The sequence below is a fragment of the Triturus cristatus genome, chromosome 11, assembly GCF_964204655.1.
Source record: "Triturus cristatus chromosome 11, aTriCri1.1, whole genome shotgun sequence".
Lineage (NCBI taxonomy): Eukaryota > Metazoa > Chordata > Amphibia > Caudata > Salamandridae > Triturus > Triturus cristatus.
Genome location: NC_140594.1, coordinates 1,106,805,262 through 1,106,830,339, shown reverse-complemented (window position 1 = coordinate 1,106,830,339; position 25,078 = coordinate 1,106,805,262). Strand labels below are relative to the sequence as shown.

Sequence of the window (25,078 nt, the reverse complement as noted above, 5' to 3'; positions counted from 1 at the left end):
CCTCTTTTACGGTTCTGGCCACGAAATCATGGAAATCTTACCTTCTCATCTCAGAGACACACAGAATGAAGTATGTTTCCATAAGAGATTACCAATTTATCTGTTTAGGTCACATTGAAGTTGTTTTTGAGAGCTTACCTGTTCGATCAGCACAAGGACACTGTCCAAGTAGTTGCGCGAGCTATATTAGCTCATTCATTAATTCTCTCTCAACAATCCATTTTGTGATGAGTAGGTTTTTGTGTGTTGTCTGTGTATTTGTCCATATAAATACAGTACACAGCATCATACACCCTCTACATCAAAAACATGCATTTAGTACAAGCCAGATCCACTGTCGGTTCTCGCTTATCCTATGTGGATTGTGTTCAATGCCGCTGAGGTACATCATAAAAGCTCACAATGGTGGTATTGCTGATTATGCTATTTGAATAATCTACTTAATAAACAATGTTTGCTTCAAGAACTGCCTAATGCAATTGCTGTGCAGCGCCTCTTGTCTTGGTGTAGTTTAATGCAGTAAGAAATGCAGAAAATTTTTCTTGCTGAAACTAAAATTAAATTTTACCCTGGTCCCGATTTGTAGCATTGACATTTGTTAGTCTTACATTTTTCAAGACAGTGGTTATTAATTCTAAAATTCATGTACTCACCAGGTGCAGTCACACAAATTGCTTTTTCCTGACCCCCTAAAGTCTGACAGAATAGCAGCAATGAGCAGAAAACCTGCCTTCACCCCGTCATTTGCATACTTGCCTCAGAAGCCAATGAGCAACCAGGTAAGTACCACTGTGCTCTTCCTCCAGCACTTGCTGGATGCCTTTTGCTCACAGTTTTTACTATTGCAGTGCATCACCATGTGTATGCTTTCCTTGATGATATTGTGCCAGTGGTTATCTTGCAGTCTGTATTGTTGTGAGTCAATATTTTGTATTCCATATATTGAGATAGAACTATCAGGTGCAGTATTACATAGGGAGAGTATTTTGGTACAGAGGGCCTTCTAGGGTTAGTGACTGAGGGGAGCTGATCAACATTTGTATACCAATGAAAAGGCTTTTGCACCCCAGGCTTGAGGAAATTCACCCAGTGCTCATCAGTCAACGGTCCCGATCAGTATACACAATTGAAGGATTCAATTCACTCTTGTGCATATCAGTCTAAGAACCTTATCGGGAAAGAGGGTTATGATCGCTTACTGCTTATCAAATAAAAGCCCTCTCAGAGTTTAAATCTGAGGACATCTGATGACCTTGTGATCATCAATAAAAAGGGTCCACCCATATCTTCAGCCGAGGATAACTGACCACCCTATGATCAGATTACCCTGCACGTGTCAATCTCTAGGTCCCTCGGAAATTAGAGTTATGTGGGATCTGATCACCTTTTGTAGATCGATGAGAGAACCCCTTTAGTAGTTTGGTCTGAAGAAGGTGTGATCATTTTGGGCAATTCTGTCAAAGAACCGTACCCGTAGCTCACTCTGTGAAATTGGTTTATTTTGTAAAGATGTGTTCTGGTGTCAACTTGAGTCAGATGTCTTTGAGTGGATTAAAATATATTAAGCCAGTTTATTACATGGCCGTTTTGTGGAACTTAAATGCTGTGATGGAACTAATTTTACGCTTCACTTTCACATGGTCTTGCTTCCAATCACATTTTGCACATGGAAACATTGAAATCCCTGCTTTTGTTGTCATTCAGCGGTCCTGCAGCAGTAGCAATGGGCTCAGATGTGTTTTTGTGATTCCTTTCCATCACTGCACCAATTAGGAATTGAATGCAAAAAGTGATCGCTCTTGTTTTACATTCACTAAAGCTGATAGTAGCAGTGAGTGAAAAACTGGGAAAATGTGGTAATAACGCATTCATAATGGGCACCAAAATGTTTGCATGAACGATCTCCTGTTATTAATACCTATGTCTGAAACAGGCACAATAGTATACAAATACACATACTATACAAACACTATTTACTGTGAAGTGAATTTACGGCCAGTTATTGCATCAAACTGAGTTTACTATCGCGCCATTGCCTTTTCTTTGTATCATACACACCTCTATGTTTTCATTCTCTGTTAATCAATTTCAATTTCAATTTATAATCTTTATTCGGTTCTTAAAAAGACACCATAAAAGCACAAATACAATATAAATATACGCAAGTTAAAAAACACAGCAAATGATAATCAAGTTAAAAAAAAAAAAAAATATATAAATATTTAAAATTTCTGTACTCAAGTAGAGGGCCAGGGGATTTATAAAATTTTGAATGTTCAGATCACGTTTGGGGACCAATGTCTCTGGTATTCCTCAATCTGGTTGCAATTCGAATAAAGTTTATCGTGCAAAACAGGGTGTAAGCGTCCTCCGCTTCCTGTAAGAATCTCAGAGCCAATTTTGCGTGTTTGAATTTTAGCTCTTTCAGGATTCCCACCAGGAACTTGCGTCTTGGCATTGTATAAAAAGGACACAGTAAAACAAAATGAAGGGTATCCTGCGGAGATCTAAGATCGCAGCCGCAGGTACCCTTCTCCTCTATTGTATGAGTGAACCCAGATGGCACTGCAAGGATATGGTGTAACATGTTAAATCTGAAGCGGGTCATGAGGTAGCGATCCTGTGCGTTGTACATGACCCTCAGATAGGGTTCCATCCCTTGCTTCGCAGTGAGGTCGTTGTACAAGTGATTAGTGGCTTTGTGCTTCTCCTTTTCAGCCCTTGACGTTTTCAGATGTGTAAGAAAAAGTTTTTTCACCAGGGTCTTACTCTCCCGGGACAGAGAGTGTGGGGCTAAAAAGTATTGTGGGCAGCCAATCTCTATTAACGACTTCTTAACAAATTTCAGCCAAGGGATTTCGTGTCCTTTATCTCTTTTGAGGCAGTCCTCGATAATCTGTCTCGTAAGGGCCGCCTCAGGGTTGGTCCATGCTTTCACCCATGCCAGGAGGGGTTTGGATTTAATTTTGTCCTCTAAAAATGGTTCTCCTACCTCTTCATGTATGATGTGGGCCGAAACGCTCTGTGGGACTTTTAATATTCTTCGTAAGAATTTATTTTCTTCAGTCTGGAGCGGCTGTACTTTTTTGCCCAGAAAGCCCCACACTTCTGCCCCGTAGCTTACTTTCGCACAACAGATGGATCTGTATAAGGTCATAATTTGTTCGGGGGACCATTTACCTAATCTTTGCCCATACCCCATGATTGCCCCAACTGCGCTTGCCAGTTTGGAAGAGTGCTTCTCAATCAGGGGTTTGAACGATAAGGCGTAGTCAAATAGCACCCCCAAGTATGTAAAAGACTTGACCTGATCTATTTTGTGTGACCCAATGTTGTAGGTAAATGTTCCTTTTATGGATTTCCCCGATGACATAATGTAGGACTTTTCCAGATTTGTGGCCAGGTCCAGTTTCTCCATAAAATTGACAAACCCGTCGATTAATTTTTGCAGTCCCAATGGTGTTCTGGAGAGCAGGACCGCGTCATCGGCGTAGAGTAGTACGGGCACTGCTCGATGACCAATTTGGGGTGAGTCAACTTTGAGCTTGAGGAGATCCTTTTCCAAAGCGTTGATATAAATAGAGAAAAGGAAGGGCGCAAGGATGCATCCCTGTCTGACTCCACTATTACAGGTAAAGGGATCGGTCTTATTGCCTTCCTGACTGTACCTTACACTTGCAGAGGTGTTCCGATGTAGGTTTTGTAGAGTGTCGACTAGGGATTGGTCCACACCTAGCTCCTTTAGCATGGCCCAGAGCTTTCTCCTGTTTACGCGGTCAAAGGCCGCAGAAAGGTCCATAAACCCCATGTGTATTGACCCCCTCCCGGCGATGGTATATTTTGCAATCAGGAGATATAAATTTAGGCATTGATCGGTGGTAGATCTGCCTTTCCTGAAGCCGTATTGAATTTCTGAGAGGATTTGTTGCTCCTCTGCCCAATCTTGCAATCTCGATAGGATGACTCGCCCCAAGACCTTAGCTGACACATCAATGAGGGAAATGGGTCGATAGCATTGGGGGTCATCACGGTTGCCTTTTTTGTAAATAGGGACTATGGTCGCCGTTGACCAGGACTGGGGGAGGCCTACCTCCCCTGCCTCATTTAACACCCTCATCAGTAACGGAGCCCATAGTTCAGGTCTACTTAGGAATAGATCTGGTGGAATTCCGTCCGGGCCCGCGGCTTTGTTTTTGCTGAGCCCGGTGATTCCTAATTCGACCTCCTTCAAGGTGAACTTTAGCTTTACTGGCCGGTGGGCCTCCGCTGACTCCTCCTGGGGTTCCTTGTTTGAATGATTGTATAAGCCCTGGAAGTGTTTCTGCCATTGTTCCGGCAGAATGGAATTCATGATTTTAGGAGCCCCTTGATCCTGAAAGAGGGGGGCATTAATCACTTTCCAAAAGGCGATAGAATCTTTTCTTTCTGCGGCGTCCCTTAAGTCTTCCCAGGCCTGATTTTGTATGCTTTGCTTGCGAGCCTTCAGAGCTTTTTTATATTCAGCTCTGTTCCGTGCCACCTTCATTTTATCCCTTGGTTGGGCATGAAGACTATCCTTCAGGTTTTTCAGCGCCTTTGTACAATTTGAATCAAACCAACGGGGGTTTAGGGGCATTTTGTTTTTAGTTACTGGGGTGTATAAGGAGTTACTTACAGCCTGTGCGATTTCTTCAAATGCCTTCACCACCTCAGCTCCAGTTACACAGAGGTCGAGACATTTATCAATTGCTGCTGGGGCTTCGGAAAATAGTTTTTTATAAAAACTGTCCGCATCAATTTTGGCCCATTTAATTCTTCTGCCCTGGTCGACTACTCTTTCTGTAATGGGAGGTTTCTTTTGAGTTGGAAAAACGAAACCCTCCATTTTAATGATTACCGGGTTGTGGTCACTGAAACTACTGGCCTCTATAATGATTGTACTAATGCTTCTTTTTAGATTGGGAGAGACTAGTGCGAAATCGATGTAAGAGTGACAACCTCTTCCTTTAAATGTTGGAGTTAACTCTCCTTTGTCGTTGAGTGTGGCGAGATCTAGGATTTGTATTAGGTTGTACCTTTCCATAAGTCTTTCCAAACCCCAGCCCTCAGTTGAATGGGTGAAGTGAGGGCCTTTCAAGATCGTACATCTAGACCAGTCATTATTAAATGGCATTAGTTTCTCACAGAGATGACAATTAAAATCTCCCATTAGTATTATATCCGTGATGTTTGGTGTCATGGTTAAAAAGCTCAAACAGTTTTCTAATTCATTTATGGCTATTCCCTTCTCCGTTATAGCCGGTGCATTGTACCAGTTCATAAGCAGAAATGATAGACTTGGTGAAGTGAACCTTAAAACTTGGAGGTTAGCTGTGACCCATTTGGTGTTAGACCAGGTGCCCTTGATATCTAAATTGACATAGATCGCGAGCCCCCCACTTGCTCTCCCCGAGATGGCTTTTTTTGCAGGGACAAAAAAGCCTTTGTAGCCTTCCAGGATGTAAGCATGCGATTCAGTGGCCCAGGTCTCTTGCAGGCACAAGATGTGAAATTTACTTATATAGCTGCGCCAGTCCTGAGATGCGAACTTGGCCGCTAGCCCTGCAATATTCCAGGTAGCTATTAATAGGTTGTCATGAATCGTGGCCTTGGGTGTTCTTTTTTCCTTGCCTAGCAAAAGCTTTGATAGGCTGTCTGTTGCGGGTGCAACAGCCCGGCTTAGTTGCGGCCTGTAGGGGGTGGCGATTCTTCTGTGGGTAAGATGGGAATTGTCTAATGAGGGATTTATCCACTCCCCTCTACCCCGGTTAGTGATCAATGGTGTGTTGCTGCCTCCTAAGAATTGCACAGGATCCGGAACGTCAATTTGGCCCTGGTCGCCTCCATCTTTTATCCCAGTAGATGGTACGGTGGGCTCCTTCCTATGTTTAATTTTTGAAAATGAGCGGTCCAGTCTCAGTCAGTCCACCCCTTCAAGTGTACTGAACCTATTCCAGTGAGCGTACTGTGTAATGGGGGAATCATAAATTGGGAATACAGTATTTGGCCTTTGCCATTGCAGTAGGCCGGTTTGACAACCCAAGTGCGATATTCTGTCAGGGCCGATATTCGGCCTGGGCCTTTGGGGTGCGATGGGGTAGAAGTAGGATAGGCGAACCGGGTGGATTTGTGAACTTATGTGACTCGGGGGGGCGTTACAGATAAAATTCACGACCGCCCTGTCTCTAAAGTTGACTGTAATGATGTCCCCTGCGATGGTCTTAATACCTTTGCCAATCCACTCACCCCTTCTCACTGCAAGGATTTCCCCGTGGATGTTAGGGGGCAAGGGTCGATGTGTTTGCAGCCACTGTATGCATTTATTTTTTAATTCAGTCTGTGATTCCCGTTGGCCCTCCTTTAAGGGGGGAATTCCTGTTAGGACGACTACAAGGGGCAGAGCCTCAGGCGGGAGATTGATAGTCTTGAAGCATGTTGCAGTGTTCTTATCGTCAGAAGTTGACGCTATATCACGCCGTGGAGACTTCGGAACCGCCTTATGGATTAGGGCCTTGTTCTTTTCCATCGTTTGTAAAGATGCGGATGGAGGTTTATTATTGCCCATGGGTATTTGATTTTTATTTTTGCCTGCTTGCGGGGTAGAGACAACCTTTTGTTTTTCCTGGGCTCCTTTCTGCGGGACACTGGTGTTATTTAGTTTGTCCCCCCCATTGATTACTAGAGAGGCCTTATCTCTTGGTGGGCTACTTAATGTAGGGTCCTTTCGATTTGTCAAATCCCGTTCCTGCACAGGATAGGTTTTCGGGCTGATCCCCTTATTATTGACCAATGAGGTCAGTCTATCAATTTTTGATATGAGGGGTTTTAACAGCACCGAGATAGAGTGCTCCAGGTCTAATTTAAGATCCGCCACCATGTTGGTTATCCAGCATGGTATTCCCGGTGTGGATGGGTTTACGGGCGTGATCAAGTTGTGGTTACTGGGTTTTACGTGACCTTTTTTCCTCACTTGTTTGTGGACTTCCTTATTCAACATTGTTTCCGCGAGGGATATGTCGTTATCATTAGTATTTTGTTGAGTGCTTGTTTGTGCACCATGTCTAGCCCTGCTGATTTCGGCGGGTGGCTGGGCGCAAGGAAGGTCAACAAAAGATGGTGGGGTAATGGGCCGGCTAGTATCCATCTCCTCTACCAGGTCTTTGGAAGCTTCTGACAGGTTAATCAATGAATCCTGGGTGTCTTGAATGATAGTTACCGGGGGTAAGGACATTCTTCTCTCGGTGTTGGCTATGGCATCGGAAACCGCCCCTATAGTCCGTTTAAGCATCTTGTCAATAGCAGTAAAAGTCGGCAGTGGAGATGAATGAACCGATTTGGTTTTTGAGCTCGACCTTAGGGTAGGCATCCTTGTTTTCTTGGTAGGTTTCCTCATTACGACGAGTGCTATATTAGATGGTAACGGGCAGATGTAAATTGTGTCAAGGGAATGGCCAGTGATCCAACTGGCTGTCGAGGAACTAATAGCAATATATTATTAAGGGGGGGCAGTTTTAAGGGGCTGGCCCAGCCCGGCCTCTTCTGGCCCCTGAGGGCCACAGAGGGCCCGCCCTTTGCCCGGGCTTCGCTCGGCGTCCCGCTCGCGTCCCGCTAAGCGTTACCGCGCTTTGTTTGTAGGGGGAGTTGCGGCCGGGGGCGTGGCTTGCTGGGGGTGCGGCCGTACGCACCTGTGCGGCGCAGGGGCTCCTGGTCTCTGTGGTCCCTGCTTCACTCGCCCCAATTGCCTTGCACGATGGTTTCTTCCTCCCGGGTGCTGGATGCTAAGTTTACACCTGCTGCCTCAACCCCACACCTGAGCGCCGCGCAGCGGCACCCGCGAAGCGGGTGCTGCAAGCTGTTGAAGCGGAACTCAGGCGGTCAGTCCCTCCTGGGATACGGGGAGGCTGCGAGCGCCAGTAGCGGTTTCCTTTGGTGAGTAAGTCCCACTGAGCTCTGGGAGGGTTCGCTTTTCTACAGTGCTTGGACGGCCGGGGGCGTGGCTTGCTGGGGGTGCGGCCGTACGCACCTGTGCGGCGCAGGGGCTCCTGGTCTCTGTGGTCCCTGCTTCACTCGCCCCAATTGCCTTGCACGATGGTTTCTTCCTCCCGGGTGCTGGATGCTAAGTTTACACCTGCTGCCTCAACCCCACACCTGAGCACCGCGCAGCGGCACCCGCGAAGCGGGTGCTGCAAGCTGTTGAAGCGGAACTCAGGCGGTCAGTCCCTCCTGGGATACGGGGAGGCTGCGAGCGCCAGTAGCGGTTTCCTTTGGTGAGTAAGTCTGTTAATCATTGTGTTATCACATGAGCACTTATCATGGGTTTATTGTACATATATATATATATATATATATATATATATATATATATATACACATATTATACGAAATTTTCATGATATGAAAATATATAATAAAGAAAAGGATTAATAGCTGAAATCAATGGTTGAGTCTATGAAAAAATAGTGTTCGAGGCATATGAGCTGCAGATTACACACTTTTGCATAGATCGCCATCTGGTGTTGGGCCCGGATGTTTGCAGTTTGCTTTTCCTCTTGGAAAGTCTTTGGAAGTCACGAGGTCGGTGACTCCTCCTTTGGTTGGTATTGCGGATGGGCTTCGGCTCCATCCTCAAGATTGTTTTTTTCCGCCATCGGGCTCGGATGTAATACTTCGCGCTCCGGTTCCGAACTTTTCCTGTTCAACGATCGACGCAAAATCCTCGTTCATCGGGATTCTTCAGATACAAATCTTCTTAATCACCTTCTCCTCGACACTTCTTCGATTCCAGTCGTCGACGGCGGCCTTCGGGCCTATCCCGGCTCCTGTCTCGGCTGATGGAAAGAACTCCCTTCAAGAAGTGCCCTCGATGTGGGTCCAAATTCCCCCACACCGATCTTCATGAGGTGTGCAACCTCTGCCTCTCCCCTGAACACGAGGCTCGAGACTGTCCCGCCTGCAAGTCTTTTAGGTCAAAAAAGACTATTCGAGATCGAAGGGCCAGACGCAACATGGCGCACTCCTCGACCTCCGCTCCAGTCGACATCTTCGGGGAAGACGTCGAAGCTCCGGGACAGCAGCACACCGAAGAAGAGGACGACCTCGTCAGTGCTTCCGAAGCCGACGACTCAGATGTGGAGGACATCACCCCGGCGCAGAGGGTCGTGAGTACTATACCCCCTCCCACACCCGCGCCCACACCCAAAAAGGCTTCGGACACGCCTTTGCCTCCGAGCCTAGGCAAGACCAAAGACACTGCTTCTAACACCCCACCTTCGGGCCCGGTGAAGAAGCCTAATAAGCCTTCCGGCGGCTTGGGCTCGAGCCAGCCTGCCAGCGGTGCCGAAAAACACCCTTCGGCACCGAAGAAGAGATCGGCCTCCACCTCCATACCGAGCTCCGCGCCAAAGCCCTCGGTGTCGAAACCCGGCCTCTCGGTGCCAACCAAACATCATAAAGCCCTCGGCACCGATACTCCCGTGTCGAAGCCTCTCTCGGCACCGAACAAAAAATCGGAGGTTCCAAAAAAAGCACGGCACAGACAAGCCTAAAAAGCCGTCGGCCCCGAAAACGTCGGCGCCGACCGAACAACCAGTGTCTCAAGAACTATTCACACCGGATCCTTTGCAAAAGACCCTTACCAAGGATCCAAAAACTGGACATTTGGCACTGTCTTCAAAAAAGAGACATTTGGATAAACCAGCTCCACCTCCACCTCCAAAGAGGAAGGACTGTGCTACCTCCCCTTTCAGAGTGCCTTCCCCACCTCCTCCACCTCCTCCACCCTCTCCACCTCTGCCGCCTCCACCTTCTCCACCCCTGCCTCATCGCTCTCCGACTCCGTCTCCAGACCATGATGATCAAGGGGACCCATACTACGATTCAGTAGATGTGCCACAAGACCCCACCCCTACTGGATCCCCAGACCCATGGGATCATTATAACAATCCAGACATCCCAGATGTCCCACAGGATGACCTTTATCCAACCAGGCCATCCCCGCCAGAAGACTCGTTAGGTTTTCACCACCTACTCCAGAGGGCGGCACATTATCCGGGTAGAGCTACATACTGACCCAGTAGAGGAAGATTTCCTCCTAGACACCTTCGATACTGCACATAGGTCTACTGCTAGACTACCTATGCTCAAGGGGGTAATCAAACATGCGCCAGAGGTTTTTAAAGACCCAGTCAGGGCTAGGGTCCTAAACCCACGCATAGAGAAAAAATATAAATACAGATCCTGCCTACATTACAGGACCTGCACCACTGGATTCCTTAGTGGTATCCACAGCTAGGAAGAGATCAAATTCTCAGGCGTCAGGCGAAGCACCACCACCTGACAAAGAGTCCAAGCTCCTGGACACGTCAGGAAAACGCACTGCGTCACAAGCTGCCAATATATGGCGTATCGCCAACACTCAAGCGCTATTGGCCAGATACGACAGAGCGCATTATGATGAGCTAGAAACCATCATGCACCATCTCCCAGAAAAATACAAAAATAGGGCTAATGAATTGATTCAAGAGGGAAAAACCATAACTAATACCTCTATACGCTGTGCCCAAGACGCGGCAGACACAGCCTCCAGGGCCATAAACACTAGTGTCCTCCTCCGTCGCCACGCCTGGCTAAGAGTTTCAGGCTTTAAACCTGAGGTACAAGCCTCTATATTAAACCACCCATTTGATCAACAACATTTATTTGGCCCAAAGGTAGATGAGGCCCTCGAGAAGATGAAGAAAGATACAGATACGGCGAAATCTATGGGAGCCCTACAGTCACACCCTCCTAGGCGCTCCTTTCGCCGCTCTTCCTTTCGGGGCACGGGCAGAGGATACTCCTCAGATAGCGCCTCCACGTCCTACAAATCCCCTCCTCAGTCCACCTTCACAAGGGGTTATCAAAGAGGCGGCTATAGAGGCAATAATAATAAAGGCAGAGGCAAAACAAATACCGCCCGCTCTGCCACACCGCCTACCCAATGACTTCCCCCTGCTCCCTCCAGACCATCCCACTCCGGTCGGGGGCAGGCTACAAAATTTCCTTCACGTCTGGGAGACCACCACCTCAGACAGATGGGTGACCCAAATTATTCGTTCAGGGTACTGCCTAGAATTAACATCTACCCCCCCAAACATTCCACCCAGGCAACGCCCAATGTCACAAGAACTTACCACGTTACTAAAACAAGAGGTAATCTCCCTCCTGCAAAAACAAGCCATAGAGCAAGTCCCCATCAATCAGCAAAATGTAGGGGTCTACTCCCTGTACTTTCTGATACCAAAAAGAGACGAGACTCTACGACCTATTCTAGATCTCAGGCCTCTAAACACTTACATACATTCAGACCATTTTCACATTGTAACCCTTCAACAGGTTCTTCCGCTCCTCTCCCAGAACGACTTTCTCACCACACTGGACTTGAAAGACGCATACTTTCACATTCCGGTACACCATGCTCACAGAAAGTACCTCAGATTTGTAGTGGATGGCCAACACTACCAGTTCAAAGTGCTCCCGTTCGGGGTCACAACAGCACCAAGGGTATTCACCAAGTGCCTAGCGGTAGTGGCGGCACACCTCAGAAGACAGCACATTCACGTCTTCCCATATTTGGACGACTGGCTAATAAAAGCCACGTCCTACAACCAATGTGTACACCAAACCGCCACTACAATCCAACTACTTCACCAGCTAGGTTTCACAGTAAACCACCAAAAGTCCCAGCTGATACCATCCCACACAAAGCAATACCTCGGTGCCACCATAGACACCTCAAAAGCCATAGCCTATCCCAATCCTGCCAGGATTGCAAGCATCCAGGCTTTGCGTCAAAAATTCATACTTCAACACTCTCTCCCAGCAAGAGTGTTTATGCAACTCATAGGGATGATGGCCTCTTGCATTTTCATAGTGCCTCATACAAGACTCCAGATGCGTCCACTCCAGGAGTGCTTAGCACGCCAGTGGAACCAGGCCCAGGGGCAACTGACAGATCTGGTGTTGGTAGACGGTCGCACCCATCGCTCTCTGCAATTGTGGAACACCACAAATCTTTCCAAAGGTCGACCGTTCCTGGACCCGGTTCCACAAGTAATCCTAACAACAGACGCATCGCTCTCCGGCTGGGGAGCTCATCTGTTACACCTCACAGTGCAGGGCACATGGACGCCGCAACAAAAGTTACTCCACATCAACCATCTGGAGTTACTGGCAATCTTTCTAGCCCTAAAATCCTTTCAGACGCAGATTTCAGCCAAGGCAGTCCTCATTCGCACAGACAACATGACTGCCATGTACTACATTCAAAAACAGGGGGGCACACACTCTCCACAGCTCTCTCAACTAGCACAGAGCATATGGAGATGGGCAATTCCGCAAAAAATCTTTCTCCTGGCCCAACATGTCCCAGGAGTCCAAAACACCATGTCAGATCTGCTCAGCAGACAAACGCAACAGATCCACGAATGGGAACTTCACCTACAGGTTCTTCACCCGTTCTTTCAGAAGTGGGGGCACCCTCAGATAGACCTCTTCGCCACCCACGAAAACAAAAAATGCCCAAGCTTCGCCGCCAGATACCCACACCCATTGTCCAAAGGCAATGCGATATGGATGAACTGGTCAGGCAAATTTGCATACGCTTTTCCACCTCTCCCACTAATTCCATTAGTGGTACGAAAGCTACAACAGCACTCCCTCACGCTCATCCTGGTAGCTCCAACATGGGCCAGACAACCGTGGTACACCACACTGCTGGAACTCTCAGTAGTGCCACACCAAAAGTTACACCTCTCACCAAACCTCCTAACCCAGAACCATGGAGAGATCAGGCACCCGGACCCAGCTCAGCTCAACCTTGCGATCTGGCTCCTGAGATCCTAGAATTCGGATACCTTAACCTTCCCCCTGATTGCATGAACATTATCAGAGAAGCTAGACGCCCTACTACTAGGGCATGCTACGCCGCAAAGTGGAAAAGATTTGTTGTTTACTGCCATAACAACACAATCAACCCTCTAGATGTATCCATACAGCACATCATATGTTACCTGCTCCATCTACAAAGGTGTAACCTAGCATATACATCCATTCGGTTACACCTCGCAGCAATTGCTGCTTACCTTCAAAACAGACAGCACCTATTACTTTTCAGGGTGCCTGCCATAAAAGCCTTCATGGAAGGCCTCAAAAGAGTAATTTCACCCTTAGTACCACCCTCACCTGTGTGGAACCTAAATATAGTTCTCACAAGGCTAATGGGGCCGCCTTTCGAACCTCTGCATAAATGTGAGCTGCAATTTCTCACATGGAAAACAGCTTTTCTGGTGGCCATCACTTCCCTTAGAAGGGTCAGTGACATACAAGCACTCACTATACAGGAACCTTTTCTCCAAATGCATCAGAACAAGGTTGTACTCCGCACCAACCCAAAATTCCTACCCAAAGTCATTTCCCCCTTCCATCTGAACCAATCGGTAGAATTACCGTTTGTTTTCTCACAACCTCAAACTGTTGCGGAAAGGGCTCTACACACACTGGATGTTAAAAGGGCCTTACTTTACTATATCCAAAGAACACAACCTGTCAGAAGGACCAAACAGCTATTTGTCTCTTTCTCTCCACCACATAAAGGCAACCCCATCTCCATATCAGGGATAGCTAGGTGGATTGTAAAATGCATACAAATTTGCTACCACAAAGCAAAACGAACGCTATCTGTTCCCCCTAAAGCCCACTCTACAAGGAAGATAGGGGCTTCTATGGCTTTTCTAGGGAACATACCATTAGATGACATCTGCAAAGCAGCCACATGGTCAACACCGCACACTTTCACAAAACATTACTGTGTAGATGTGCAAACCAAACAACAAGCTAGTGTGGGCCAGGCTGTACTAAAAACACTGTTCCAAACCACTGCAACGGATACCGGTGGTCGCCGCTAGGGTTGGGTACTGCTATATAGTCTATGCAAAAGTGTGTAATCTGCAGCCCATATGCCTCGAACGGAATATGCTACTTACCAGTATGCATCTGTTCTTGGCATGTAGAGCTGCAGATCTACACACGCCCACCCGCCTCCCCGACTACCTGTATCCGTTCCAGTCTATCTGATTTAGATATAAAACACATGGGTTTCTTTACTATTATTACTACGCTCCATCTTTCCCTGCTGGCGAAAAACAATCTGAGGATGGAGCCGAAGCCCATGCGCAATACCAACCAAAGGAGGAGTCACCGACCTCGTGACTTCCAAAGACTTTCCAAGAGGAAAAACAAACTGCAAACATCCGGGCCCAACACCAGATGGCGATCTATGCAAAAGTGTGTAGATCTGCAGCTCTACATGCCAAGAACAGATGCATACTGGTAAGTAGCATATTCCTTTACGTCATGTGTTGTCATATAATTGGTAACTTTGCTAGGAACCATTGTTCTCCAGCATTGGATCTTTCACAGATTCACATGACTGAATCATCCACATTATTGAGGCGGGAGTCACATGGTATCATAATTAAAATTCAGTACCAAAGCTAGGCTTTAATAGCCTGCAGAGGCCTCCTTGATAGCCTATCCACAAAAGCGAAAACCCGAACACTTAGCCAATCAGATTCCTGATAAGAAACAAGTTACTTACCTGTAGAACGTGGCTCTTCAAAATCATCACACTTCCTGTCACCACCGTACCTCAGATTTCTTACCACAAGTCATGTGAAGGGAGTGTCCCTCAGCTCTGTGCCTTTTTTCCTTGGAGAAACCTATTTTTGAATTTTTCAACACATTCTGACCATTACTTTCTGCTACATCAACCTGCCTCGCCTCTGAGTGACTTTTCCTGACTGGAATCATGGCAGAAAAAATGTATTAAAAAAAATGTCTCTTCAGACCTTGTGGATGCTGTGGGAAGCTAAGGCTTTTTTTCTGAAGATCCCCACAAGGAGAATATTTATTGTCAGCACCATTCCCATACACCTAAGCAGTACAAGATCTGTCACACCCCTGTCACACCCCTGTCACACTTTCTTTGCAAAGACACTGAAGGTCAGAAAAGCTAGACTACTACTATGGCTTCAAAGGATTGAAGGAAATCACATAAAGGTACATCTGTTTAAAAAGAAAATGAAGAAAAATGTGTGTGGGGGAATTCCGTAAACAGCAAGTTGTGGGCCACCCTGTGTATCAGGTGGACCACCACCAACCTGCATACAAGTTTGTACACATGCATAAACTTGTTGATGATAGAGCGACTTTGATTAATGGTCCCGAAGAATGCCCCAGAACCTAATTATTGGTCCAAGATAGGGCAGAAATATGTTGACCTTTTTTCTCTAGGGAGATCCTTTTATTAACCTCCCTTCACTGTTTTTATTCTATCCCTTGGAGACATCAGAATAAAATATAGAATTAGCTTACAAAGAGGTAATTTCAATTCACTTCACCTACATTTCGTTAGCACTCTGTACCTCTCTCATCCACACCAACTCCTCCTCTATGGTTAAGGAATACTACAAGAAAAGACCACATCAAGAGCTCCTTTCTCCAGTAGAGAGTTATAGCCCACACCTGGTATAATTTGTCCATGTTTGTGGAGGGACGCTATGATAAAGCATGTCACCTTTGGCTGGATGAGGGTTCTCGTCCTAAATAATAAATATTTTTTGCATACACTCACACGTTTTTCTTCCTTTTCTTTTTAACCAGATGTACGTGTTTATGGTTTGTATTAGTTAGGAAGTGATACGCAGATGGATTGGCTACTAGCTCCTGCTGGACCCCCGTTGTGTTTTAATTCAAAAGATTAAAACCAGTGAAATGCATAACTTGGAAAGGAAGTCTTAAAGAAGACTGACAAAACCCACAAAAGAAGTCATTCTCAAGAAGGTTATTCTAAATGTTTTCCTCAGGGTGAACCTTCGGGGAAGTAGGAGAGAAAAGGCCACAAAATAACTGAAGTGTCATCCCCTAGACCACACACTTCTACATCCCAGACCTCAGAACATCACATAAAGAAAGAAACAAGTCCCTAGAAGACTTATTCAGAACCTTCTAGTCCATTTAAGGTAAAGTCTCAGAATAAGCAGAAATCTAAGCTGCTGTCGACAGACAGATCTTTGACTACCCCTTTAAAAAAGAAAATACCAACGAAAATGGCTTCCTCCTGACGATTATGACAGGTCCGAGGACAGCTTTGATAATGACAGTGTTGACTATGACTTCGTCAATGGCGACAACTTTGTTGATGACCTTGCCAATGACAGCTCCTTCTATGGAAGGATCGCTGACGTCACACAGACCGTCTTTGACAACGGAAGTATCGACGAGACCTGTGGGGGTGATATTATTTTCAGATAAAGATTTTCCAGTGCCAATTTTTCTGGAACACACTGTGAGAAAGTGCCATCTTTCTTGCATGGTATGCCCCCACTTTTTGCTGAATTGCTGAATGTACTTTGACTGAGTGTGCCCTGGACTCCTGCCAATCAGGAGCCCAGGGCCTATGTTCCTTCCCTAAACAAAAACCTCAAAACCAAATTGGCAAACCCTGGCCACATGTCAGCCCCTGGTAAGTGGTACCCGAGGTACCCAGGGCCTTGTGACCAGGGTAGGCCTCTAAGGGCTGCAGCACTCATTGTGCCACCCTTAGAGGCCCTGTACCCTAATACACACACACTGCCCTGGCAGGCTGAGTGTCTGGGTACAAGACAAAACAGAGTGACGACATGGCACACATCCCTGTGTGCCATGCCTACAACCTACACTGCCCTGGCATACATCAGCCACCCCTCTAGCTGGGTGCCCTATGCCAGTGGTGTGGGCACAGAGGCAGGAGCCCTGTGCCCCTACAGTACCCAGGTCCATTCCTGGGCCCTGTAAGTGCAGTGCTGCCATTTAAGAGTACATGGTGCTGGGAGCTTGTCAAACACAAACTCCACAGCACCATAATGGCAGCACTGAAGACTGAGAAGTTTGGTATCAAACTGCTCAGCACATTAAATCCACACTGATGCCAGTGTGGGATTTAATGTACCAAGCACCACAGAGGGCATCTTAGAGAGGCCCCCTGAAACCTAACCTACAATCCATCTCTGTTCTGAGGCTGCCTAGGCTGCCACACAGCAGACATGTTGCTGGACCCCTGGGTAGGAGAGCCCCTGCTCTCCTGGGCCTGCAACAATGCACATCCTGGGCGAGGTGCTAAATCTCCTCCCCCAGGATGTGCAGGGGGAAGCTTCAAAGGCATGCCGCCTCTGTGAGCTTCCCCAGGCCACTGCAACCCTCCACTCTGGCGGGAAGCTTGGCCGGAAACCCCAAATAAGGACAGGGGATGTACCAGCCTGCCAACCCCACCCCTCAGGTGGGTGAGGCGAGGTGAAGCACATCCCCGGGCTCTCGCCATCTTGAAGATGGGGAGCCCTGCCCAATCAGGATTAGGCTACTGCCCCCCTCCCACAGGAGAGAGGCAGGATAGGGGGTGTACCCACCCCAGGACAGGGACCCATTGGTCCCTGCCCTTCACCTACCTGTAACGCCCCTAAATCTAGTATTTAGGGGCACCCTCTACCTTCCTTTCCCAGATTCCAGATTCCGAAATCCGAAGAAGAGCTAGAAGAAAGAAGACCTGCCCTGCTGCTGCTAAGAAGAGGAAGACATCAACTGCTTTGGCCCCAGCCCTACCGGCCTGTCTACCCTCGAACCTGCTCCTGCTCCAACCCAGCATCTCTTGTGGCCAGCAACCTCACAAATCCCGGAGGACCTGGCTACCTTTTGACTCTAAGCCCCCTGGGACTCCCATGAGTAGAGGCTCTACTCAAAATCTACTTCTAATCCCTGGCAGCAGCCCGGAACCGCGAACCCAGCACACTCTGCACCAGCCAAGCCTGGCCTGTGCCGGAGTGAACAAAGACCACGAAGACGACCCCACGGCGACTGTGTCCCCGAGTCCGGCACCCAAGGACCTCCCTCGACACTCCTGAAGAAGCCTGCAGCCTCAGAACCAGGTGCCCCCCAACCGCGATCAACAGAGGGTAAGATTTCCCGACACCAAAAGGCACCCTTGCACCCTTCGCCCCGCGGCCCCCTGTGCCCAATCCCGGGGTACCTACCTATCCTCCAACTACCCAACTTACCTCTCGAAGTGGTGGTGGCACCTAAAGAATCTTCGTCCCCGAGCTTGCAGTCTTTTTCTAAACCGGAGATTTCCCATTGAAATCAATTGAGCGCCCGAAGGCTCAAAAGCACCCTGCACCCAGCTGCCCGAGTGGCCCTGGCAGTGCAATCTCTACACCTACCTACTTCCCCACTTGCTCTGAGTAAGTGACCAGGAGCCCAGCTCCCACAGCCGCGTGGCCTGCTAGTCAGCAGCCACCAACCAAGGCCCCCCTACCTCTTATAGGATAACATTGGGCCTAACTCTCTCTGCACCTGGCCGCCCTCGTGCCGCTGAGGGTGAACCAACTGTACCTACCTGACCCTGGGAGACCCCTGAGTCTATGCCCAGAACCTTAACTCTGCCAGTCGAGTACTTACCTTTAAACCGATAACTCAATTTTCTTCATAGGGTAACATTGACTGGCTTTTTCCTGAAATTTCTTCTAAGTGTGGACTTTTCAAATCTTAAAATATTCACCAAAAATCAGCCGAGTAACGAAAACGAAAATACTCATCTGCTATTAGGTGAGCTCCCAGTACTGGATCTTGGTGCCCAGCACTGACTCTGAAAAATACTTACAACTGTACTTACCAGTAACCCAATTTTCTCCCATAGGAAATCATTGACTGTTTTTCTGTGAAATTTCTTCTAAAAGTGTCAATTTCTGCAAACTTTAAATATTCTTTAAAAATCGTATTAACTTCTGAAAACGTAATTGCTGACCTGTTTTGGATAAAGGTCCCAGTACTGAGTCTAGGTACCCAGCACTGGATTACAAAAGTAACGAGAACATACTATACCTGCAACTTGAATTTTCTTCCATAGGGAATCAATGACTGTTTTCTATGAAATATTTTCTAAGTGTCAACTTTTAAAATAGCAAAATATTGTCTAAAAATCATCATAGTAATTAAGTTGACTTTTATCACTTGATTCTAAGTACTGACCCAGGACTGAATCTAGGATCCAGTCCTGGAACTCCAAAAGTAATCCTAAAAGTAATCTGTTGCAAATAACTTGAAACCTCCATTGAACTCAATGCATTATTGTGTTTAAAATTGTGTTGCCTATTGCAACCACTTGTAACTTTCTACAAAACTCAATTGCATATTGCAAAAGTATTTATATAAAGCATCTCGTTCTGAGAAAGTATATTTTAATACCTAAAACAAGCATATATTTTTATATATAAACCATTGGCCTAGAGTTCAGTTATTGAGTGTGTGAGACCATTTGCTGGCTGAATGTGTGCAACAAATGCTTTACACTGTCCTCTGATACTGCCTTGCTGCTCGACCAAGCTACCACTTTAGAGAGTAAGGTTATATCTAACTTTAGCCTCTGCCAAACCTCTGGAGACTGTGGACTCTTTACACCCTGTACCTATTTGGGAACAGTATATACAGAGCCACTTTCTCAAGTTGGTGGATCAGCGGTGGGATACAAACTTGTATTTGTTGGACTACTTGGTTACCATCTGATCACACGACAGAACTCTTAAAATTGCCTTTAGAATTCTGATTGGTCTTTTCCAAAAATACTAAAAGTCTTGCTAGGGCCTTGCTTAAGTCCCATTAGAATTTTAGAAAAATAAAAGTCACTATAGTCAGGGTAGAGGATTAGAACTGTCAGGTTAGAATGACTCAAACAAACCCAGCTATTAGTGAAAATAATAACATGGACCTGGTGGAGGAGCTCGACCTCACACCTTACTTACACTTGTCTTTCAAGGAATTGAGGTCCCTATGCAAACTTAAAAATATACCAATGGGCCTGCATCCAACCAAACTAGGGCTCCAGGAGCTCTTGGCTGAGTATGCTAAGGACCACCCATCTGAACATGGTGATGGCCAGTCAGATGAGGAAGGGGAAGGAGAGGAGGTGGATAATAACCCCCCATACTATCCCCTAGGGAGGAGAGGGCACCCATACCCTTCAATCCAAGAATTAGCATCTGGGGACCTAGAGATCACGCAGGTGACTCTGGTACCAGAGAGATCACTGGGGGACCCACCAGTGAAGAGGACAGCCTTGTAAGGCTGGCCAAAAGATTAGAGCTAGAACCCAGGCTCCTGGCTCGAGAAAAAGAAAGGAGAGAGATGGGTTTAGCACCCATCAATGGTGGCAGCAATAATAAAAATAAGGATAGGGAGGAAACTTCTGACCTTAAAATCCCCAAAGGGATTGTCCCTAAATTTGAGGAAGGTGATGATATCACCAAATGGTTCACAGCCTGTGAGAGGGCCTGTGACATCAGAAAAGTAAAGAAACCTCTCAATTTGTTTCACCTCTGATACCAGACCTCTGTTCCGCCCTCGAGCTTTCGGCTGATGATTAAGTAGCCTGTCCCAGGCCATATATTCCCCGGCAATTCCCATTCTCCGCAGCACTTCCCATAGATATTCCCACAGCAACATATCGAATGCTTTTTCATTATCTAGTGAGACTACCGCTGCCTGGAGTTCACTATCGGCTACTGAGTGTAAGACATAGTATAACCGTCGTATAGTCATATGCGTTCCTCTCCCCAGTATGAAACTACATTGGTCTTTGTGACCAGGCAGGTTACCACCCGGCCCAGTGTCAGGGCCAAGATTTTAGCAAGTAATTTAGTATCCACCCCCAACATTGACATGGGTCTGTATGAGCCCGGGTCGTTTGCGTCTCTACCAGGCTTAGGGAGCATGACTATCCGTGCCTTCCACATAGATTGCTGCAAACTTCCCACCTATTTTGCCGCCTGTATAGTCTCCAGCAGGCGTGGGAGTAGCAAATCAGCATATGTCTGGTAGAAATCCATCCGGGCCTGGTGATTTACAGCGGGCCATGCCTTGTAGCGCCTCCCGTAATTCCTCCACCTAGAGTGCTGCCTCTAGTCCCTCCCTCTGTTCCTCAGTGAGGCGAAGGAGGAGGACACCCAACAGGGACTCCCCCCCCACCCCCCTTCAACAAATGCAAGTTTGTATCCCACCGCTGATCCACCAATGTGAGAAAGTGGCTCTGTATTACTGTTCCCGAGTAGGTACAGTGTGTACAGAGTCCACAGTCCCCAGAGGTTTGGCAGAGGTTAAAGTTATATAGAACCTTACTCTCTAAAGTGGTAGCTTGGTCGAGCAGTAAGGCAGTATCAGAGGACAGTGTAAAGCTCTTGATGTACACACTCAGACAGCAAATGGTCTCACACACTCAAGAACTGAACTCTAGGCCAATTGATTTGTATACAAAAATATAGTGTTGTTTTATTTCTAGAACCAAGCAAGTCTGGTACATGTAAGCATATAAATACTTTGCGGTAGTAATTGATTTGTTTGAACACAGTTCAGAATTGCATTATAACTGGTACTGGTTTTGAATACAGGTTTAAGAAAGTAGTTTGCAACACATTGCAGGTATAGTACATTCAATTGAACTGGCTTTTTAAGTAAAATGCAGTTAATTACTTTTCAGATTACTTTTCTAACCACAGGACTGGATCCTAGATTCAGCCCTGGGACATTTCCTGAAAACAGGTGAGTAAATGTGTTTTGGTTAAAGGTATGATTTTTAACCCCTTCGGTGCTCATGACGGAACGGTTCCGTCATGAGCGTCGGTTGAGCTGTGCTCATGACGGAACCGTTCCGTCATGACCACGCCCGCGCAAGAAACGGTCAGCACCGCGGCGGAATTCGCGCCGCATGGAAGAGGTTAAGGAATATTATTGTATTTCAAAAGTTGACACAAACTTTTTCACATAGAATCACCAATGTTATCCTATTGGAGGAAATTCATTTAGCAGGTAAGTTAGGTTATAATTACTTTTTCTTACTCAGTGCTGAATCCTGGATTCATCACTGGGACATTTCCTGAAAACAGTTGAGAAATGCGGTTTGGTTAATCGGCTGATTTTTAAGGAATATTTGCAGTTTTCAAAAGTCGACACAAAAACTTTTTGACAGAAAAAGTGTCAATGTTATCCTATGAGGAAAAATGAGTTATCAGTTTCAAGGTAAGTAATCTGCCTTTTGAGATAGGGTTCTGGGGTTAGACTCAGGGGTCTCCCAGGGTCAGTGATGCACTGTTGTTGCACCTTCAGCGGCACTCGGGCGGACGGGTGCAGAGTGTTGAGGCCCAATGTTATCCTATGGGGGATAGGGGGACTCCGGTTGGTGGCTGCTGGCAAGCAGGCCAGAGGGTTGTGGAAGCAAAGTTTCTATGGTTAAGCTCAGGGCACGTTGGGGACCAAGTTAGCGCCAAAGGGGCACCCTCAGAGGCGCTCGGGCAGACGGGTGCAGTTTTGAAGTCGGGTTCCCTGTTGAATTCAATAGAGATTCTCCGGGACAAACAAACACTGCAGACTCGGGGACGAAGATCTTTCAGGAGTGACCACCACTTCGAGGGGTAAGTTGGGATGTAGAGGGATGGTTAGGCACCACTGGGTTGGGCATACAAGGCCGTGGGGCGACAGGTGCAGGGGTGCCTTTGGACGTCGGATTTTCTTACCCGCTCTGGTCGCGGTAGGGGCGGTCTCCTGGATGGAGGCTGCAGGCGTCCTCTGGAGGCTTGAGGCAGGTCAGGGGTCACCGGATCTCGGGTCAGAATCGCCAGGGGGACCTCCTCGTGGTGTTTGTTCACTCAAACACAGGCCGGGCTCGGCACCAGAAGCTGCAGTTCAAACACGTCTGGTGTTCACTGGATAAACAGCTTGGAAAGAGAATGCAGGCAGGTCCTCTGGGGTTTTTGAGGTTGCTGGCCGCTGGACACGCCAGGGTTTTGCTGGAGCAAGTTCGGGGGGAGACAGGCCTGTAGGACTTGGGCCAAGTCAGTGGGCGTCGTCCTCTTGTTAGCTCTGCACGGCTTCTCGACCTTTTTCTTCTTTTCTTGTGGTTGCTGGATCTGAGGAAGGAAGGTTCAGGGTGCCCCTAAATGGAATATGCTACTTACCAGTATGCATCTGTTCTTGGCATGTAGAGCTGCAGATCTACACACTGTGCATAGATCGCTATCTGGTTTGCACTTGTTTTTGTCTTGGAAAGTCTTTGGAAGTCACGAGGTATGTGACTCCTCCTTTGGATGATAGTGCGCATGGGCATCGGCTCCATCCTCAGATTGTTTTTCGCCATCAGGGAAATGATGGAGCTTAGTAAGAAAAAGGAAAGATGCCCATGTATGCTGTATCTAATTAAGATAATACTGGAACAGATAAAGGTAGGCGGGTGGGCGTGTGTAGATCTGCAGCTCTACATGCCAAGAACAGATGCATACTGGTAAGTCGCATATTCCGTTCGAGGCATATGAGCTGCAGATTACACACTGGGCATAGATTGTATAGCAGTATACCCTCCTAGCGGCGACCACCAGTATCTGTTGCAGTAGTTTGAAATAGTGTTTTGAGTACAGCCTGGCCCACACTAGCTTGTTGTTTAGTTTGCACATCGACACAATAGTGTTTTGTGAATGTGTGCGGTGTAGACCATGTAGCTGCTCTGCAGATATCATCTAAGGGAATGTTCCCTAAAAATGCCATTTCGTGTAGAGTGGGCTTTAGGTGGAACAGATAATGTACGTTTTTCTTTGTGGTAACAAATCTGTATGCATTTGACAATCCACCTAGCTATCCCAGATTTTAATATGGGGTTGCCCTCATGTGGTGGTGAGAAAGACACGCATAGTTGTTTGGTCTTACGAAAAGGTTGTGTTCTCTCTATGTAGTACAGTAGTGCTCTTTTGACATCTAAGGTGTGAAGAGCTCTTTCGGTGACTGTTTGTGGCTGCAAGAAGAATACGGGCAGCTCCACAGATTGATTGAGGTGGAAGAGAGAAATGACTTTAGGGAGGAATTTAGGATTAGTTCGGAGAACAACCTTATTAAGATGCATATGCAGAAAGGGTTCCTGAATGATTAGTGCTTGCAGTTCACTAACTTTGTAGAGAAGTAATGGCTACTAGGAAAGCAGTTTTCCATGTTAAGAATTGTAGCTCACATTTATGTAGAGGTTCAAATGGAGGCCCCATTAGTCTTGTGAAAACGATGTTTAAATTCCACACAGGCGAAGGTGGTACTCTGGGGGGAATTATTCTCTTGAGTCCTTCCATAAAGGCCTTTATGGCAGGTACTCTGAAAAGTGAGAGATGTTGTCTATTTTGTAGATATGCTGCTATGGCAGCAAGATGCAGTCTGATAGACGTGTAGGCTAAGTTGCATCGTTGGAGGTGTAGTAAGTAGCCTATGATGTGTTGGAAAGACACATCTAGGGGATCAATGTTGTTGTTATGGCAGTATATCACAAATCTTTTCCACTTGGCTGCATATCATGCTCTAGTGGTAGGCCGTCTAGCTTTTTTGATGACGTTCATACAGTCAGGAGGAAGGTTAAGGTAACCGAATTCTAGGACTTCAGGAGCCAGATCGCTAGGTTGAGCTGAGCTGGGTCTGGGTGTTGGATCTCTCCATGGTTCTGGGTTAAGAGGCGTGGAGAGAGGTGTAATTTTTGGTGCGGAACTACGGAGAGTTCCAGCAGTGTGGTGTACCATGGTTGTCTGGCCCAAGTTGGAGCAACTAGGATGAGTGTTAAGGAGTGTTGCTGTAGTTTGCGCACTACTAGTGGAATGAGTGTGAGAGGCGGAAAAGCGTACGCAAATCTGCCTGACCAGTTCATCCATATCGCATTGCCTTTGAACGATGGGTGAGGGTACCTGGCGACGAAGTTTGGGCATTTGGCGTTTTCTTGGGTGGCAAAGAGGTCTATCTGTGGTTGCCCCCACATCTGAAAAAACGGTTGAAGAACTTGTGGATGAAGTTCCCACTCGTGGATTTGTTGTGTTTGACGGCTCAACAGATCGGCTATTGTGTTTTGGACTCTTGGAACATTTTGGGCTAGGAGAAAGATTTTCTGAGGTATAACCCACCTCCATATGCTCTGTGCGAGCTGAGA

The 25,078-nt window shown here is 46.9% G+C and overlaps 1 protein-coding gene across 6 annotated transcripts in view; it reads left to right on the top strand.

Moving 5' to 3' along the window:
* Positions 1–25,078, top strand: part of LOC146786089 (eukaryotic translation initiation factor 4 gamma 1-like) — a 582,378-nt gene that overhangs the window by 259,043 nt on the left and 298,257 nt on the right. For all 6 annotated transcript variants that reach the window (XM_085635562.1, XM_085635561.1, XM_085635558.1 and 3 more), the window contains one exon: positions 657–779. In XM_085635562.1, coding sequence (XP_085491688.1) covers positions 657–779 — 123 coding nt within the window. The remainder of the gene's footprint in view (positions 1–656; positions 780–25,078) is intronic.